Source organism: Balaenoptera borealis (assembly GCF_965194805.1).
Source record: "Balaenoptera borealis genome assembly, contig: HAP1_SCAFFOLD_1544, whole genome shotgun sequence".
Taxonomy (NCBI): Eukaryota; Metazoa; Chordata; class Mammalia; order Artiodactyla; family Balaenopteridae; genus Balaenoptera; species Balaenoptera borealis.
The window spans coordinates 78,020-96,882 of record NW_028122685.1 but is presented as its reverse complement, the minus strand read 5'-3'; the positions used below and the strand labels follow the sequence as shown (position 1 = coordinate 96,882).

Below are 18,863 nucleotides of genomic sequence, written 5' to 3'. Positions count from 1 at the left end.
TTATCCCATCCTACAGTTGGAAGGCATAAAAAGAAGTGGACGGCGAAAGAAGAGATGAATTTGTTCTTCACGGATATTCTAGTTTTCATTAGCCCACAATGCAAATTTTGTTCCAAAGTTCAGCATCCCAAAATGATATTAAGTGACATCTGACTTTATTCTGACCTTTTACAGATAAATTTGATAGTATTGTTCACATTGAAAATAAAAGCTTGTTTGACATGAATAAGCTGCAGATTTTTTTTTTAACCTAAATAACACTGACTCCAACGTATCTTTGTTCTATTTCTTTCGGCCCACCTTACTGTCATTGAAAGGGATTTCTTTCAACTATTTGGTAAGCCTGTTTCAAATCCTTTTATTGCAGCCTCAAATAAATTAAAATATTAGATTATAAACAAGTTGTGTGACGAGAGAGATGGTGGCCCAGCCTCTAGTACGTGTTATTGAAAGGACCTGACGGACGACCTAGCTTGCCTGGAGACCAGATGGCGCTATTGGCCTGCCATGGAGCAGCAGCAGCAGCAGCTGGGAACTTGTTTGAAATGCAAATTCTCAGACCCTGCTCCAGACCTACTGAATTGGATATTCTGAAGGTAGGCTGCTAGCCATCGGGTTTTACAAGTCCTCCAAGTGCTACTGAAGCACACTAAAGTTTGAGAACCACTGCTTTAGAGCAATGGGGGAAACGTTTAAGTACACCTACGGTAGGACCAGCCTTAATTCACTGACTTGGTACTGTTGCAGGTAAACTGAACAGGATGGTAAGATCTGGACTGAGGAAGACACTAGAATTCTCAGGGGCCTGAGACACAGAGAGCTCCCGGAGGGATGTGTTACTTTCCTAGGGTTACCGTAACAAATTACCACAAAGCAGGTGGCTTAAAACAACCGAAACTTATTCTCTGACAGTTCTGGAGGCCAGAAGTCTGAGGTCAAAGTGTCGGCAGGGTTGGTTCCTTCTGGAGGCTCGGAGGGAGAATCTGTTCCATGCCTCTCTCCTAGCTTCTGGTGGCTGCTGTCAATCCTTGGCATCACTCGGCTTGTAAACGCATGATTCCAATTTCTTTCTTCATCTTTACATAGTGTTTTCCCCTGTGTCTCTGTTTCTGTGTTCTTTCTCTTCTTATGAGGACGCCAGTCATACTGGATTAAGGGCCCGCCCTAATCCAGTGTGACCTCATCTGATCTTTATTACACCTGCAAATACCCGATTTCCAAATAAGGTCACATTTACAGGTTCCGCGGGTCAAGACTTCAACATATCTTTTGCGGGGACACAGTTCAGCTTATAACAAGGGGCAAGGATTCAGTAGTGGAAGGGAGAAAAAGATGAAGGAGAAACCTAGTTCCAAAAGGATAAAAGCATTATGATACCATGCACGTATGAAGTTTAAAGACATGCAAAAGTTATTAGATTGATTATAGATACATGTATTTGTAGTAAAAGGCATACATAGGAGTAATGCATACATATGTAGTATGCAGAAAGGTGTGTATGAGAACAATAAACTTATTTAAGACGGTGGTTAAATGTATGGAAAGAGAGGGAGAATTCAATTGGGGAGAGGTACACTGGGTTTCAATTTCATTTGTAAGCTTACGTTTCTTAAGACGGCTGATGGTTGCATGGGTGTAGCATTCTCTGTACCTTTGTCGAGGTCTGAAATATGTCCTAATTTAAAGAAAATTAAAGGAGGAAATGGGCCTAATATCTGGAACTTCTTTAAGGGAAAAAGGTGAAGTGGTACTTGAGCAGAGCAGAGGACCATAGAAGGGGAGAACCAGGGGTCTGAGGGTAGAAGGCCTTATTTCTATCTTTAGTTAAGGCTGCTTGAGAGCTTGCTAGTTAGCATCAATACCTTCTTCTATTTTCTATGCTAGTGCCTCACGTATCCTAGGGTAGATTAACATTATTTATTTACGTGTGTATCTCCCCAGCTGCCTAACGTGTGAGCTTCTGAATTGTTTGGAACTTAAAGGCTTTTATTTATTTCTCTCTCCTAAAGCACTGTGTTTCCTTCTTCGTAGATGCTTGATAAAGGTCTGTTAAAGTGAAGTTAGTGTAAGGTATCCGCAACCCTTTCCCCTGTCACTGGGGTTGACATTTAAAAATGCATTATCCTGTAGTAACACAGGGTATTCCTTATGGCTAGAACAACAACAGAAAGTGGCACAAGGCCTTTTGTCACCATTGTTTAATGAAGGAACAGTCCAAGTAGAAATTTATCCATGTAGGGTCCCTCGAAAGGCCTCAAATTGGTTTGCTTCTGTATGGTTCATGCCATGCCAGCAGGGTGTGTATGTGTGTATTTCTGTGTTAATACAGTTAATGTATTAACTATAGTTAATATTAAAGGCCTTTACCTGGGCTTAAGAATTTTCGGAGGTTCACTTTATTTATTTATTTATTTATTTATTTATTTATTTATAATTATTTTTTGGCCACGTCGTGTGGCATGCAGGATATCAGATCCCCGACCAGGGTTCGAACCCGTGCCCCCTGCATTGGGAGCGCAGAGTCTTAAGCACTGGGCCGCCAGGGAAGTCCCGGGAGGTTCACTTTCGACAAACGCCTGCACACCTCTTTTTGAGATACGCCTTTTTTGGTGCATGCTGGGAGTCCGTGTCCCTGCCCCTTACCGAGCTCCAGTTCCCTAGGGCCCTGAATTTACTCCCCAGGTGGCCCCATGTCCCAAGCCCCAAGAGGCATGTGTGTTCCTCTTCACTGAGTCTGTGCTTCTGAGAGCTGAGTGGCACTGTCAGTGTTATACTCTCAGGACTGAGAGGTATCTACGAGGTGCTGGCTGTGTATACAGGGAACAGGACACGTGGGCTACGTTACCCACATGTATGCACCTGAAGCCTCTCATGTTGAGGGAGGAAGCTCAGGCTTGCTGCTCTGAGGGTCTGCTGTAGCTCTAACGTATCAGGCTTCTCTGAGTCTCTGAGAGACGGTCCTTAAATCAGGTCAGGGACGAATCCTGCATTTCCTGTTTCTCTGGGTGTTTGTGGGTTTTTCTGTGTCCACACGTATAAAAGATGTTCTCAGTGAGTCCCTCAACCTTGAAAACTTTGTGCTCCTTGTAGGAAAAGACCTGTCTTGTCCCTCTCTGCCTCGTCCAGGAAAGGTTAGGATGTTCTGATATTTTCCTTGCTTATGGCTCCATCATCTGAAAGGATTTGATCGAAAAAATCTCCTTTTATTCCACTACCTGAGAGGTGACCATTGGGAGAAAAACAGAGGGGTAGGGTGGGTGCCGGAGTTGGAAACAGTTTTCTGTACCAGTTAGGGATATTCTAATGACACTAAAGTTAATGATGAAGAATCACTTTTACTCTAAACCACCTATTTTCAGATGCTCATAACTCCAAGGAATACAAATGAGTACACGTTTACAAGTCTAACAGGGCAGGATTCTCAGACAATGGTGTTCTGGGAAATGTGGTATTATCAAGTCCTGTGAATCACATCATATAGTAGGATCTGTTTTGAGGCATAAAATGTACATTTCTTAGAAGTCTGAGCAATGAATTGTGTGTGTTTACAGATAAGGAATTGATATCATCACCAAATCTATGAAGAAAATGAGTTTAAAACGATTCTAAGAGGCACCTAAAAGTTGGCTCTTCCCTCTCTCTCTCTCTCTGTCTCTCTGTCTCATCCAATTAGTTATTTACTCTGCTGCCTTTCTCTCCATTTTCCTGCGTTATTTTAGACCGCATCACTTCCTGACAAATTATGAACTGGTTCATGTATACAGAAGATAATACAGCATATATGTAAGGTATATCATAATAATATAAAAACCTGTGTACCCACCACCAAGCTTGAGAACTAGAACACGGCTAATGCCTTGGAAGCCCACCTGTGCCCTTCCTGCGTCATCCCCTCATTCCTTCCCTGAGGTAACCACGATCCTGAACTTTGTTAATAATTCACTTATTTATACATTCACGGCAGAGGAATGTTCCTTTAAATAATGTTATTTCTTGTCCATTTTGGATTTTATGTGAATGTAATTATACTAGATGTATTACTTGCCTTACTCTTTCTCCCCCCCCCCCAATTTTGTGTTTGTGAGATTTATCCATGTTGATGTGTGCAACTGTAGTAATCAGTTTTCATTGCCGTATAGTTATCCATCGTATGAAAATTCCACAGGGTGTCTATTTCCTGTTGATGGACATGTGGGTTGTTTCCAGTTTTATGCTTTTGCAAATTATCTTGCGACGAATTTTCTCACTCATATCCCCCTATGCCCACATGCAAGAGTTTCTGTAGTTTCTCAGTTGAGGGCAATTTTACGCACTGCCCCCTCCGCCCCAACCAGGGTGACATTTGATAACGTCTGGAAACATTTTGGTTGTCATAACTGAGGGTGTGCTACTGGCATCTAGTGGGTGGAGGCCAAGGATACTGCTAAACATCCTACAATGCACAGGACAGTCCTCTACAACCCAGAATTGTCTTTCCAAAATGTCAACAGCTGAGTAACCCTGATCTAGAGTATAGGCCTAGGCATGAAATTTCTGGGTCGTAGGGTCTGCCCAAGTTCAACCTTACTGGTAACACCAATTATCTTTCAAAACAGTTGTACTAGTTCATACTCCCAACAGCAGAGGATGAGATTTCTATTGGCTCCACATTCTTGCCAACTCTTAGTATCATTACCTTCATTACTTCTTGCCTGAACTTTGCCCTAGTCTCCTAACCTTCTCCTACCTCCATGTCTTTCCCCACAGATACATGCTTCATATACTTGCTAAGTTAACCTTCCTAAAACCCAACTCTGGCCATGCCAAATTCCTGTAAGAAAATTTTGATGACTCTACTGCATACACAATAAACTTGGCATTTAAGACGCACACAAAAGGGCCCACTAGCTCTGTAGACCTAGTAATACCAACTTATTAGGTGGTATTCAAATAAGCCGTGCCCTTTCTCTGCTCTCTGCAGCATGTGTGTTGTTGAACACTTACCCTTTCTTAAGTCAGTTCTACATTCATTTCTAGGTCCATTAATTCAGCCAGTTATTAAATCTTTTAAATTTACTGAGTATTTGTCTTTCTCTGTCTCACTTGTTTCCCTTAACATAATACCCTGCAAGTCCATCCATGTTGCTGCCGATGGCAAAATTCTTTTTTTATGGCTGATTAGTATTCCTTTGTATATATACATCACATCTTCTTTGTCCATTCATCTGTTGACGGACACAGATTGCTTCCATACGCTGGCAATTATAAATGACCATGCTATGAACATTGGGGTGCATGCATCTTTTTGAATTCGTGTTTTTCTTTTTTACAGATATATGCTCAGGAGTGGAATTGCTGGGTCGTATGGTAGATCTATTTTTAGTTTTCTGAGAAATATCCATACTGTTTTCCACAGTGGCTGCACCAATTTACAGTCCCACCAACAGTGTAGGATGGTTGCCTTTTCTCCACGTCCTCTCCAAAATTTGTTACGTGTGTCCTTTTGTGAGGTGATGTCTCATTGTGGTTTTGATTTGCATTTCCCCGACGATTAGTGATGTTGAACATGTGTGCATGTGCCCATTGGCCATCTGCGTTTCCCCAGAGACAGGAGTGGAGACTTCATTATTAAGGCTACAAGAAGCCATCATGGGGGTCTAATCTGGGATGTAATTTGTGTTTTAGAAATGTCACTCTGAAAGCAATGTGAAGAAAGGTCAGCGAGGAGGAAGAATGGAGTGCTCATTATAGGAGTGATTTATGTGAGAGATGCTGAAGTTCTAGACTAAGGTAGGGGTATTGAAAGCACATGAAGAAGTGTGTAGAACTGAAAGGCAACAGTTGATTGGCTATGGGTGATAACTGGATGTGGAGATACGGAAGGTGTTGTAAGCGTAGAAGAATAAGCGGTGGTAGATGTATTGACAACTTAGTATGCCTGAGTGTGATCAGGAAAAGAAGGAAAAGAGGAGAAACCCCAGGGAATTCCCTGGTGGTCCAGTGGTTAGGACTCGACAGTGGCCCGTGGCCCGGGTTCGATCCCTGTTCTGGGAACTACGATCCCAGCAAGCTGCGCGGCACGGCCAGGAAAAAAAAAAAAAAAGAAACCCGAAACCAAATCAATGGTGACACGAGGGAGAGATAGAAGAGGGAGAGTGCAGATGGGCAAAAACCAGAGAGGCCAAGGAATAGGAGGGCTCAGTGAGATAAAAGAACACGTGTAGAGAGAGTAGAAGAATGAGAGAGCAGCATGGCTAGGCGCTTGCGGTCCAAGACTGGGATATTTTCATTTTAGAAGTGAGAGGTAGAGTAGTTTAGGGTAAAGAATAAACCAAAGTGTGTCCCCACCCCTCCCCGCCCATATACACTGCAGATGCTTGGACAAAATGATCGGAAATGACCTTTTCATTTTTGACAAGCAAGTATTGTCTCTACGAGGATGCCTGAGTGACCAGAGACAAGGGGTGCAGGATTAAGAGCAGTAGGGCTGGGCTCAGCTGACCCACTGCTGTTGTGATGGTTAGTTATAGAGGGATCCCCCACGTAAGTATGTGGCTTAGTTCTATGTGGATCCGCCCCGTAAGTGAGAAGAAAGCACTTACTGCAATAGAAGGAAAAAGAGGGGGAAAGGAGAGGGGAAACGAAGGTGTGAAGATGCTCTGCTGGTGAAGAGAAGGAAGGAAATTAAGAGAAACATTTAAAAAACGTGTGATTCTAAAATGGTTGAAAAGAAAAAGTGGGGTGCTTGAGAAGGGGTCGAGGTGGGGTAAAGAGTTCAGTTTTTAGCTGTACAAAACACTCAGCCACCCCAGGAAGTTCCATGCAACTAAAGCTTTGCAATATGCTGGGCACAAGCAGTCCCAGCTCTTCTCACCAAATACTGAAGGAAAGGGGAAGGGGGAGAATGTTTGTTTGAATATTCTAGTTGACCAAGAGTGAACCTGAAATCCATTTTGATTTCAACACTTTTAAATGGCATGCCTCACGAGGTCCAGCGCTGGTGAATATGACTGAGGTTTATCTGTTCATTGCCCATCTGGCTTATGTGCTCTGAAGAAGCCTCTTTCTGACCTTGCTTCATCAAGGTACCAAGATGGGAAGGACGAAGGGTAGTGAATGAGTGGAAGCATTTCCTCTTTCTCTGAGATATTTCTATTCTATGTGGCAATGTTCAGGGTAGCGGAAAGAAGAGAAGGCCTCTAGCAAAAATGTAAGGCTTTTTTCCCCCACATGCTGGGGCCAGAATGCTGGAGCATTACAGTGGCCTGCTCTCCAGGGGCTCACTGCCTTGAAGATCCGATACACTGACCGTTGCCTTCTTTTCCCCTTCAATGCTGTCAGCCAAGAACCCTCACTTCAACTGTGCATCCCTTAGCTATGGGAGGGGGGCTCCTGGAGCCCAATTTCTGTCCTGATGACGGGCCAGAGCCGGGCCACGACATGCACAGGTTGAACCTCCTCTATCCCTTCCAGAGGACAGGCGCTCTGGTTGACTGGAGGCCCGAGGGTCTGGGAATGACCACCAGTCAACTATGTCCTGATTCCTCAGAGGTGTCCAGATCTTTCAAACTGCAGATTCAGCCCGGGCGGTCAAATTACTCCTTTCACCACAAAAAGCAAACTCTTGGGCATACGCTGTTTCAAGTGAAAAGCACATTTTGCGTTTTTGCAGAGGGGAGGCGCAGGGCGGGGTGCCCCACGCCGCCGACCCCAGGCCCAGCTCTCCAGCTGCCAGGGAGCTGGAGCTGGGGCTGACCAAGGAATGACTGCGGACGCCAGAAGGAGCAGAGGGCTGGGCGGCGCACAGGCTGCGGTAGGAGGCGGGACCGCGCATCTCGTTCAATGGGTCCCGGCGCCTGCCGGATTGGCTAAGCTCGCTTGCCGTCGGGGTGGGCGGAGCCAGTTGTGCGCCGGGCTTGGGGCCCGCCCAGCGGCAGCCGGACGTGCTTCAGACCCCGCGCTCTGGGCAGCGGCTGGGTGCGTGGTCCGGTTGCTGCGTGGAGTGAAGCTGCTGGGCTGCTGCTCTTCTTGCCGCTCCCTGGCTCAGGGCCGCTGGTCGACCCCCACCCTCCCCACTCCCCTTGGCCTCGATGTTCTCACCTTACAGGTGGCTCTTGGCCGAAGCACGAGGTCCGCGCCCCGCTCCTCTTGGTTATCCCGCTCCCCCCCCCCCCCACCTCGTCTCTCTTCCTCCCGGTCCGCAGCGGTCTCCAGGGTTCTCCGACGGTCGGAGCTCTGGCGTCCCGACATGCGGCGGGCCGCTGTGCTCCTGCTGCTCATCAGGACCCGGCCCTTGGAGGGCGACGACCCGAAACCCAGCTGGAAATTCCGCTTTGATTTCTAACCTCTCCTCGTCTGATGTTCCTGACGTCGTTCTGGACTTCTTCGATTGGTAAGCGGGGTCGGCAGGCTGCCATGAGCTGGGAGGGCGGTGGGTGAGTGGGCGACCTCTTAGAAGGAGACGGCTGGAGCCGATGTGGGCCTGCGCTTTTGAACCGCTGCCCACGCGCGCTGCCTGCTGGCCAGTCCCTAGAGGAGTTGGTGGTGGGGATGGGGACGACCAGCTGCGATGGAGCCCCCTTGCTTCAGCCCCTCTGTTGCTGTGGTGCCTAATAGCGCTGAAGTGGCGGGGTTCGGGGAACTACCGCCCCAGGGTCCACCCCTCCATCTCCAGGGACTGAGTTCTCCTCAGCCAGGTATACTGGCCCCTGTGTGTGAGTGCGCGGGGAGGGGGTGATGGTGCGGTGAGGGCTAAAGGCAGTATTCTGTGCTGAGCTGACGGCTGGTAAAACTGGGAGGGCCTCGACCGGCCTAATCCCAGATTCCGCTCCCCACTCTGCTCCGCCAGATAGGGTCCTCTAGCAACAACGCTTCTTATTAAATGCACCAGATGCATTCCTGCTTATTATCCCTGAATAGTGTTTCCTTGTCAGCCAGCAGAACGATTCAAGCAAGCCAATCACATCCTTGCTTAGGAACCAGGGGGTACCTCACCCTCGTGATACTGCAAAGCCCGCTTCCCCCAGACCCTTCTGGTTCACGCTGTTCCAGAATGCAACCCCCATGTGTCCTGCATGGCCTGCGATGTCCTCCTCTCCTGGGCTGCCCAAGAGGTGGGTCACTGGGCCTCCGACCCTGTCCCCATAACCACCCAGAAGGTCTGGACCACTCATGATTAGATGGAGATAAAACCCACAGCTGTAAATTTGCACTGCTAGAAATCTAAAATATTCTGAGGGAATTTGTACAGAGAGAAAAGACAAAATAATAATAATTCCATGCAGCGCAAGTGGCAGCACCCTAGCAGAAGATGTTTTCAGTCCACCCACCTCTGGCTTGGGGGCCCAGCAATCTTCTGCTGTGCCACTCTGTTGCCTATGCCTGTGTTGCAGTGAAAATCCTGATCATCCTAATGATAGGGAAGAGCAACCATGGCACTTTTGTGACACGGTGATGAAATTAAACCCAACTTAAGCCAGAGTCCTTAAAACTTATTAAGCAACCATTGCCATAGGGGAGGCCCCTAACCCTAATGAAACTGATTTGATGCTGTCTGAAGGAAGAAATCTATAAATATGAGCAGATTAGAGAGGACACCCCCTCACACACACACACACAAAGTACATCCAGTGACAAACGAGCAAGCAAAAAGAATCAGAGAGAATGAAATTAGAAAACTTCAATACAGAGGGAGGCAACAATTAAATCGATACAAAGGTGCACAATTTAATCCAGTTGGAAATCTAGAATTTGCTAAAAGAATTTATACCTGGTAAGACCTTTGTCCTTGGCAGACATCTGTCTTCTCACTGTGTCCTCACATGGCCTTTTCTTTGTTCAGTGTGGGGAGACAGAGAGCTCTGTGGCATCTGTTCCTTTTCTTATAAGGATACCCCCCCTATTGGATTAGAGCTCCAAGCTTATGACCTCGTTTAACCTTGAAGGCCATATCTCCAAATATAGTCACATTGGGGGTTAGGGCTTCAACATACCAATTTGGGGGGAACAGAATTCAGTCCATAACATTTTTTTTTTTTTTTTACTTTTGGCTGTGTTGGGTCTTCGTTGCTGCACGCGGGCTTTCTCTAGTTGCGGCGAATGGGGGCTCCTCTTCGTTGAGGTACACGGGCTTCTCACCGTGGTGGCGTCTCTTGTTGTGGGGCATGGGCTCTAGGTGCGCGGGCTTCAGTAGTTGTGGCCCACGGGCTCAGTAGTTGTGGTTTGCGGGCTCTAGAACTCAGGCTCAGTAGTTGTGGCGCACAGGCTTGCTCCGCGGCACGTGGGATCTTCCCAGACCAGGGCTTGAACCCGTGTCCCCTGCATTGGCAGGCAGATTCTCAACCACTGCGCCACCAGGGAAGCCCTATATATTTTATATATAGTAGTTTATATCTGCTAATCACAAACTCCTAATTTATCCCTTCCCCACCCCCTTTCCCCTTTGGTAAACATAAGTTTGTTTTCTATGTCTGTGAGTCTGTTTCTGTTTTGTAAATATCAATAAGTTCATTTGTATCATTTTGTATTAGATTCCACATGTAAGTGATATCATATGATACTTGTTGTGGCTCACGGGCTCTAGAGCACGGGCTCAGTAGTTGTGGCGCACGGGCTTAGTTGTTCTGGATCTTCCCAGACCAGGGCTCGAACCCGTGTCCCCTGCGTTGGCAGGTGGATTCTTAACCACTGCGCCATCAGGGAAGCCCTCAGATGAATTCTTAAGAAGAATTCATTTATATGTCTTTTATATATATATGATATGTTCTTGATCCTTTCATCTGCCCAAAACACTTAGGTTGTCTCCATTCCTTGGCTATTGTGAATAATGCTGCAATGAGCATAAGAGAGCAGAGCAGAAATCACCTCCTTTGGATCTGTTTTCAGGAGTGGGATTGCTGGCTGATCTGCTAGTTCTATTTTCAATCTTTTGAGGAACCTCCATACCGTTGTCCATAGTGGCCGCACCATTTTACTTTCCCACCAACAGGGCACGAGGGTTCCCTTTTTACCACACTCTTGCCAACACTTGCTATCTCTTGTCCTTTTGAAAATAGCCATCCTAATAGGTGTGATGTCTTAATTACAGTTTGATTTGCATTTCCCTCAGGGTTAGTGATGTTGAACACATTTTCCTATACCTATTGGCCAGTTGTATGTCTTCTTTGGAAAAATGTATATTCAGACTGTGTACCCTTTTATTAATTATTTGTTGGTTTTGTGTTTGTTTTTTTGTTTTTTTTTTTGATGTTGAGTTGATTGAATTCCTTATATATTTTGCATATTATCCCCTCAACAGATAACATGATTTGCAAATGTTTTCTTCTGCTTCATAGGTCAGTTGCCTTTTCATTTTGTCGATTGTTTCCTTTGCTGTGCAGAAGCTTTTTAGTTTGATGTAGTCCACTTGTTTATTTTGTTTTTGTTGCCTTTGTTTTGGTGTCAGTTCAAAAAAAAATCATTGCCATAACCTATGTCAAGGAGCTTACCCCTGTGTTTTCCTCTAGGAGTTTTACAGATTCAGGCCTTACGTTTAAGTCTTTAATCCATTTGGAGTTCATTTTGGGGTATGGTGTAAGATAAGGGTCCAATATAGTATCTTTGCATGTGGATATCCAGTTTTCCCAGCACCATTTATTGAAGAGACTCTCCTGTCCTCGTTGTGTGTTCTTGTCAAATAGTTGAGCATATATGTGTGGGTTGATTTCTGGGCTCTATATTTTGTTCCATTGGTCTATGTCTATATCTGTTCTTATGCCAGTACCATGCTGTTTTGATTACTATACCTTTGTAAAATAATGAAATCAGGAAGCATGATGCCTCCAGGTTTAGGTTTGTTATTTGGGGGGTGGTTCATCAAAGGGTACAAATGATCAGTTATAAGATAAATACATTCTAGGGATCTAATGTACAGCATGCTGATATAATTTAAGATGTTGTGTGGTATGCTGGAGACTTGCTGAGACAGTAGATCTTAGTTTTATCCCACACACCACCCCCCAAAAACCTTTAGCTATGTGAGGTGATAGATGTATTAATCAGTTTCACTGTGGTAATCATTTAACAATGTATACATACATCAAGCATCACACTGTTCACCGTGAATATAGAAATTTTATTTGTAAATTATACTTCCATAAAGTTGGAGGGGATGGGAGGAATGTGTGTCCTGTTCACATGGAAAAAATTAATTACTCTAAACTGTCAGAGGTAAAGCACAGGATTTGGGTTACTAGAAGAATACATTTTAAGTCAACTGTCTTCAATAAACTCAATGAGCGAAAGGAAACAATGATCAAAGAACTAGGAAACAATGAGAAAGATGTATCACAAAGAGACAGATATTATAAATAGGGACAAAATAAAAGTTCTTCGGCTGCAAAGCACAGTAAGTGAAATGAAAAATTAATAAAAGATGTCCAACAGCAAATTTGACCAGGAGAAAAAGAATCAGCGAGTTTTAAAAGGTTAGTTGAACTATCCAGTCTCTGGAAAGGAAAAGAGGAGCAGAAAAGCAAAGAATGAAGAATAATGAGCAAAGCCTATGAGACTTATGTGCATCAGCAAGCTTATCAATGTACACATAATGACACTTGCAGAGGCAGAGGAGAGAGAGAAAGGGGCAGGAAATCATTGAAGAAATGATGCCTGAAAACCTCCAAACTCGGAGGAAAGACATGACTCTACACACCCAAGAAGTTCCACAAACTCCAAGCAGGATAAAATCAGAGATCCCCACCTAGGCACACCATGCTCAAATTATCAAAAGTCAAAGACAAAGAGTGAACCTTGAAAACAGCAATAGAAACAACTCCTCACCTACAAGTAATCCTCAGTAAGATTTGTGCCCATTTCTCTACAGAAACCATAGAGGACAGCTGGCATTGGAATGACATATTAAAAGCGTAGAACAAATGAACAAAAATACCCTTTCAACCAAGAATTCTATATGTGGGGAAAACGAAGGGGAGTTAAAGACATTCCAAGACAAACAAAAACTGAGAGAGTACATAGCTAGTAAGCTTGCCCTACAGAAAGTACTAAAAGGAGTCCTTCAGGCTGAATTGAAATAATGCTGGGCACCTATCTGAAGCAATATGAAGAAATAAACCACAAAGGCCAAGGTAACTACACAGGTAAACGCAAAAGCCAGTATTGCTGTACTTTTGGTTTGTATCTCCTCTTTTTGTTCTCATATATGATTGAAAATACAAATGTATAAAGCATTAACTATAAATCTCTGTTAATGGGCACCAAATATACAAACATGCCATGTGTCACCATAATTAAATAAAGAAATGTGGCAGAGCTGGGGAAAAGCAGAGTTTTTGAATACTATTGCAACTATCTCCGTATTAATACAAACTTGATTATTATAAAGTTAAGATATTAATTGTAACTCCCAGTGTAACCACCGACACTGCCCCCACAAAAAGCTCCAGCACTATAAAAAAACTAAAAAAGGTACAGAGAAAGGAGTGATAAAGAATCACTTTGTACACTAGAAAAATGAAATTAATAACAGCGAAATACAGTAATTGAGGGGTGAAGGAACAAAAAAAGGCTGACATGTGGAAAATAAATAGGAAAAGGTCAGGAAAAGTCTTTCCCTGTCAGTAATCAATACAATAACCATAGATAAAACTGTTCAACGAAAAGACAGCACAAGTGAGTGAACTTCAGGCAGTCACCTTAGCGCTGGATGCTCTGGCCAACAGTTAGCCCCGTCTGCACATTTTCATAGACAATCAGGCCATTGTCGTCGGTCTGGCTGTCTGGTCCGGCCCATGGCAGCAACGACGTTTCCTTGTGTAAAACTGTCCTGTCCCCTTTGGGGTAAAGAGCCCTGGGAATCTCTTGGCCCACAGACTCCCAACTTATAAATCCAGGTCACACGTGTCTCTATATATACTAAAGCCACTATGCAGGGCTTTGCCAAGACCCTCCTTCTTGGCTTTGGAGTTCCGGGCCTTATTGATGGTGACCGAGGCATGCATTTTACTTCTCAGGATACACAACGCTGGGCTCTTGAACGGCATTCAGTGGACCTTTTGCCTCCCTACCCGGCCTTAGGCTGCAGGACTCAGAGTTCCAGAGTGGCTTACTTCCACAAGTTCAAATTCCATTACACGAAAATGGCACGTTTCAGTCGCCAGTCACACGCCAGAGGTGAATTGTAGTATAGCGTCTGACTGCGTCCTTTGATGTTTGACTGCTGAGGGCTTTTAAACGTCAAGCCTCCCTCTTCCCCAATGCCCCACACTCTCTCCTTTGGCGCGGTTGTAGGGTGGAGGGGAGGAGGAGTGGGCGTCAAACTACACTAGCTACTGCCAGCACAAGGGAACTGTCATGCTGGCCCCATCCACTAATCACAGTAGAACTCCCAAAGCAATTTCTTCCTTTCCTGACTCTCTCAAGTCTTTTTTGGAGCAGCTTGAAAAGGCTACCCTGCTCTCCCCCCAGAAGCCTCCTCATGTAAGGAATACACTTTGCATCGCGTCTCGGTAGTGTGTGTGTGTGTGTGTGTGTGTGTGTGTGTGTGTGTGTGTGTGTGTGTGTGTGTGTGTGGTGTCACCAGTCTTGATTGACCTTTGAACCCAACTTGGGGTAGGGGTCCATACTGACTCAGGGTGGCAACAACAGCTCTTCTCGCCAACCTTCCCAGGAGCGCAGTGCAGAATGTGTGCTTCCCATCCGTGAAACGTTAGGGTCTGTCAAATTAGATGTCCTGGATCCCAAGGCGGTGTGCTTACTGGAAGTAAGGGACATAGCTTATGTTCTCCTGAACGTGAAGTTACAGCTAACACCCACTCTTGCTTCTGTGCCCAGCGACAATAGTAAGTGGGATTAGCATAAAATAGTTGCCGATTTCTTCCTCGTTTTAAGCATTCGTTACCCTTGACCACTCGGCTAAGTGGGGCTGAGTACAACAAAAAGTCTCGGACTGTTGACCGAGAAATCATTCTAGGAAGCCTGTCCTGTTAACGTGTGCCATGCTGTATTAGTCTGCTCAGGCTGCCCTAATAAAATGCCATAGGCTGGGCGGCTTAAACAAGACATTGGTTTATTTCCTACAGTTCTGGAGGCTAGGAAGCCCAAGGTCAGGGTGCCAGCATGGTGGAGTTCTTGGTGAGGGCCCTCGTTTTGGCTTGAAGATAGCCGCCTTCTTCCTGTGGCTTCACGTTGGGGTGGTGGGCGGAGAGCACCATCTATGGTCTCTTCCTGTAAGGGCAGTGATCCCAACGTGTGGACCGCAGCCTCCTGACCTTACCGAAACTGAATGACCTACCAAAGACCCAGTCTCCAAATACCATCTCCTGGGGGCGGGGTGGGGTGGGGGACGGGCTTCATCGTATGAATTGGGGAGGCAGGGGATGTACACAATCCAGTGCAGAGCAGGTGCTCAGCCCAGTCTTTTTTTTTTTTTTTTTTCAGCCCAGTCTTTAAAAGAAGTATCTCTCTCTGTCTCTGTCTCTGTCTCTGTCTCTGTGTCTCTCTCTTCCCTCTCTCTCTCTGTCTTCACTTCTTGGCGGCTGGAAGTGAATTGGGGAGCCCTGATGAAACACTGTCCGGCTCCTGTCTTTACTGCTTTCTCTCCACTCTCCATTCTCACTGCATCCATATCGACTTTGTATGTCCTTTTCTAAGTAGCTTTAACCGCATTAAAACCTCCAAATTCTCTTGCTCTCTCTTGTGGGAGGTTTTAAGCGTTGCTGAGATTTGATCTATACACCTTCTCTCTCTCTCTCGTTTTTGAACTAAGTGTGTCTCAGTCAGCGTGAGCTGCCCCAGGGTGGCAATTGGGGAACACATGCAGGTTCCCATACCCCAGGGCGCCGCCCTATAGGGACACTGTAGCTTTGCTCTTGCAGTGGTGGAATGAAAAGGAAGGGATTCCTGTGGGCTCACGGAGGCTCAGGGTGAGCTGGGCCTTTAAGGCTTCCAGGGAAGCTGAAGACCTTGGTCACTCATTGGACGGCGGTGCTGTCAATCCTTGGCTGCTGGCAAATGAGCTTAGAGCCGGCGCTGGAGGAAGTGGCCCTTGGTTGACCCTTCCAAGGTCCGCCTCCCGTCGCCAGCCAGTCAGGCTCTTTCCCGCCCTGTGCGCAGCGGCCTCGGCGCAGTCTCGGTGGGGCGCTCCACAGGCCGGCGGTCTGCCCTTCCCGTGGCGGGGCCCCCAGAGGCATCTTCGCAGACTCTTGTCCCCTGTGCAGCCGGCTTCTCTGCAGCCCCCACCCCGTGCCGGAGGCCCCGCTGCCAACAGCGTCCCCTCCCTCAGCGATACTCAGCCCGGCGGCCGCCATCTTCCCCGCGATCTTCACTGCAGCCCGATCCGTGTGTGGCGCGTCCGTCCTGCCATGTCTGCCACAGAGGAGCGAGGGCCGATCCCAGGTGGCCAGGCCGGAGCTGGTGGCGGGGCGGGTGGCGACCCCAGTCCCCTCGGGGTCCGCGCATCCCCTTCGGGAGGGATGGATGGAGCCGAGGGGGCCGCGGCCCTTCTGGCCTCCCTGGGGCTCTCCAGAGCCCTTCACGGGGAGGATGGTGGGCAGGAGGCCGCCCAGGCCGCAGTGGAAGAAGACTGGGATGTAGAGCTGGTTGAGGAGGAGGAGGAGGAGGAGGAGGAGGAGGAGGAGGAGGAGGAGGTGGAGGAGGAGGAGGAGGAGGAGGAGACGGAGGAGGAGGAGGAGGAGGAGGAGGAAATTTTTGAATTAGAGATCGAGGACCAGGAGGAGGATGAGTACCAGTCAGAAGAGGGAGACGAAACTGAGGAAGAGGTCGAGGAGGAGGAAGAGACACAAGAGGAGGACGAGAATGGGCACGAGGGCGCGGGAGTGGTCGCGGGCCACGGGCCCCCCATGGCGCAGTTTCAGTCCCTGTTCCGGGATCCGGTCCATTGCCGTGTGCACCACAGCCACTACAACTACCGTGTCCTGGTCGGGCCCCACGCCGGCCGCGTGATGGTCAGGCGCCGCTCCCGACGGCTCTCGGACCCTGCAGAGGATGCCGCGCCTCCTCAGGAGCAGGAAGACCTGGGAGAGGCAGGTGAGGTCTGGCGGGGCGGGTACCAGGCAGAGGGCACCCCGCCCTGGGAGCCGCAGGAACCTGCAGAGGGGGCGGCATCCCAGAAGGCAGAGGAACCGGCGGCGGCGGCCGAGTTCTGGGCGGGCGAGGTCCTGGCTGATGCCTCCGAGTCCTGGGAGGCTGGGGCGTGTGGACCTGACGACGGGGCCGAGGCTGGCGAGGGGCGGCCCAGTCCCCAGGCCCTTGCAGCCCCTGCTGGGGCATCGGCCTGAAAGGCAGGCCGCGCTCAGCGCTGGCCTCTGGCGGTTAAGCAGCGGGTCAAAGCTCTCAAAAACCTTCAGGCACGATATGCACAAGTAGAAGCCCAATTCTCTAAAGACCTTTATGATCTTGAGAAAAAGTATGCTGCTCTCTACCAACCTAGGGGCGAACAAATGGCATGCCTCACTTTTGGTTGACGGGCTTCTAAAAATGTAAAGATTCTCAGTAGGATGACCTGAGAAAATGATGAAAGGTCACAGGGGCACTTTTCAGTGGTTGAGGAATCAGTGAGCTTCGCGGTAGAACTTGTCTTTAAATCGGGTGAACATTTTCCAGTGACGTTCTGGCAGAAACATACAAAAATGCTCTGAGAATCAAATGATTTCGATCCCTTCTCCAAAGGGCCAGAAATAATCAGCAGCACAGTGTGTGAGATCTACTGGAAGGAGGGGAAAAATGTTGTGAAAACTGTCAAGCAGCAGAACTGTGAGGCCCATGGAAGTGTTGTATCAACCAGTAGGAACATGGCCAGCTCTTCTTTTTATTTATTTATTTATTTATTTATTTATTTATTTATTTATTTATGTTTTGACATATTTCTCTTCTCCAGAACCTCCTGAGGGCAGAGAACTAGATTCTGCTGCTGATTTTAAATCGGGAAATGTTTCCCACCACCTTGTGATGCCAAAGTCCGTATCATTCGACACTAAAGAAGAGAGTGCACATCAGTATGAAAATGCTGAGGAAGAGAAAGAGGATGGAAAGGAAAAAGCAGAAGAAGGACCCAAAGTGGGTACGGTCTCAGCAGAGGGCAGCTCTGGAGAATACAGGTATTATTGTATAGTGCAACCATTCCTGACATATACCTGTTACTAACAGCTTTATGTTTTGTTTTGTTTTGTTTACATACTTAATTTATTTTTGGTTTATTTTTTTAACATCTTTATTGGAGTATAATTGCTTTACAGTGGTGTGTTAGTTTCTGCTTTATAACAAAGTCAATCAGCTATACGTATACCTATATCCCCATATCTCCTCCCTCTTGCGTCTCCCTCCCATCCTCCCTATCCCACCCCTCTAGGTGGTCACAGAGCTCCAAGCTGATCTCCCTGTGCTATGCAGCTGCTTCCCACTAGCTATCTATCGTGTTTTAAATTTTTTTTGTAAAGTAAATAAGAAAAAATTGTTGAAATTTAGTTTTGGAAAAACAGTTTAATGTTACTAATGGACTTGTATTCTAGATGATATAGAAGGAAGTGTGTTCTGAAAAGTATTTCATTTGCAGCCGCAAGTCCTTTGTCCTGTAGCTTTAAGACTACTACAGATGGGAAATTTATCAGACCTGGAAATAGAGACCTATATGTTTTTAGAGGTCTAAAATATAGAGACCTATATTTTTAGAGAATGGTCACCAGAAGAAGCAGCTAAAGCGAGTAAGCTGTGCACTAGCGGTACCTTCATCCCCTGGCCACAGAAATGGAGTCTCTTGGAATAACAATGCCTTTGAGAAGGTGACTCCTTACAAAGTAGTAAAACGTTAAGGATTTCACATAAGACTGCATTTCATGAGTAGTTCACAAATATTAGTTCAATTTAGATTTTTT

General features: G+C 46.6%; 1 protein-coding gene across 2 annotated transcripts in view; it reads left to right on the top strand.

Moving 5' to 3' along the window:
* LOC309622105 (uncharacterized protein) overlaps positions 1–18,863 on the top strand; it is a 54,229-nt gene that overhangs the window by 15,261 nt on the left and 20,105 nt on the right. Inside the window, exons 5-8 of one of the 2 annotated variants that reach the window (XM_082409275.1) lie at positions 17–8,371; positions 16,191–16,571; positions 16,638–17,019; positions 17,870–18,089. In XM_082409275.1, the coding sequence (XP_082265401.1) occupies positions 16,335–16,571; positions 16,638–17,019; positions 17,870–18,089 (839 nt within the window). In that variant the 5' untranslated portion in view covers positions 17–8,371; positions 16,191–16,334. The remainder of the gene's footprint in view (positions 1–16; positions 8,372–16,190; positions 16,572–16,637; positions 17,020–17,869; positions 18,090–18,863) is intronic. The other variant, XM_082409276.1, reaches the window with a different exon arrangement.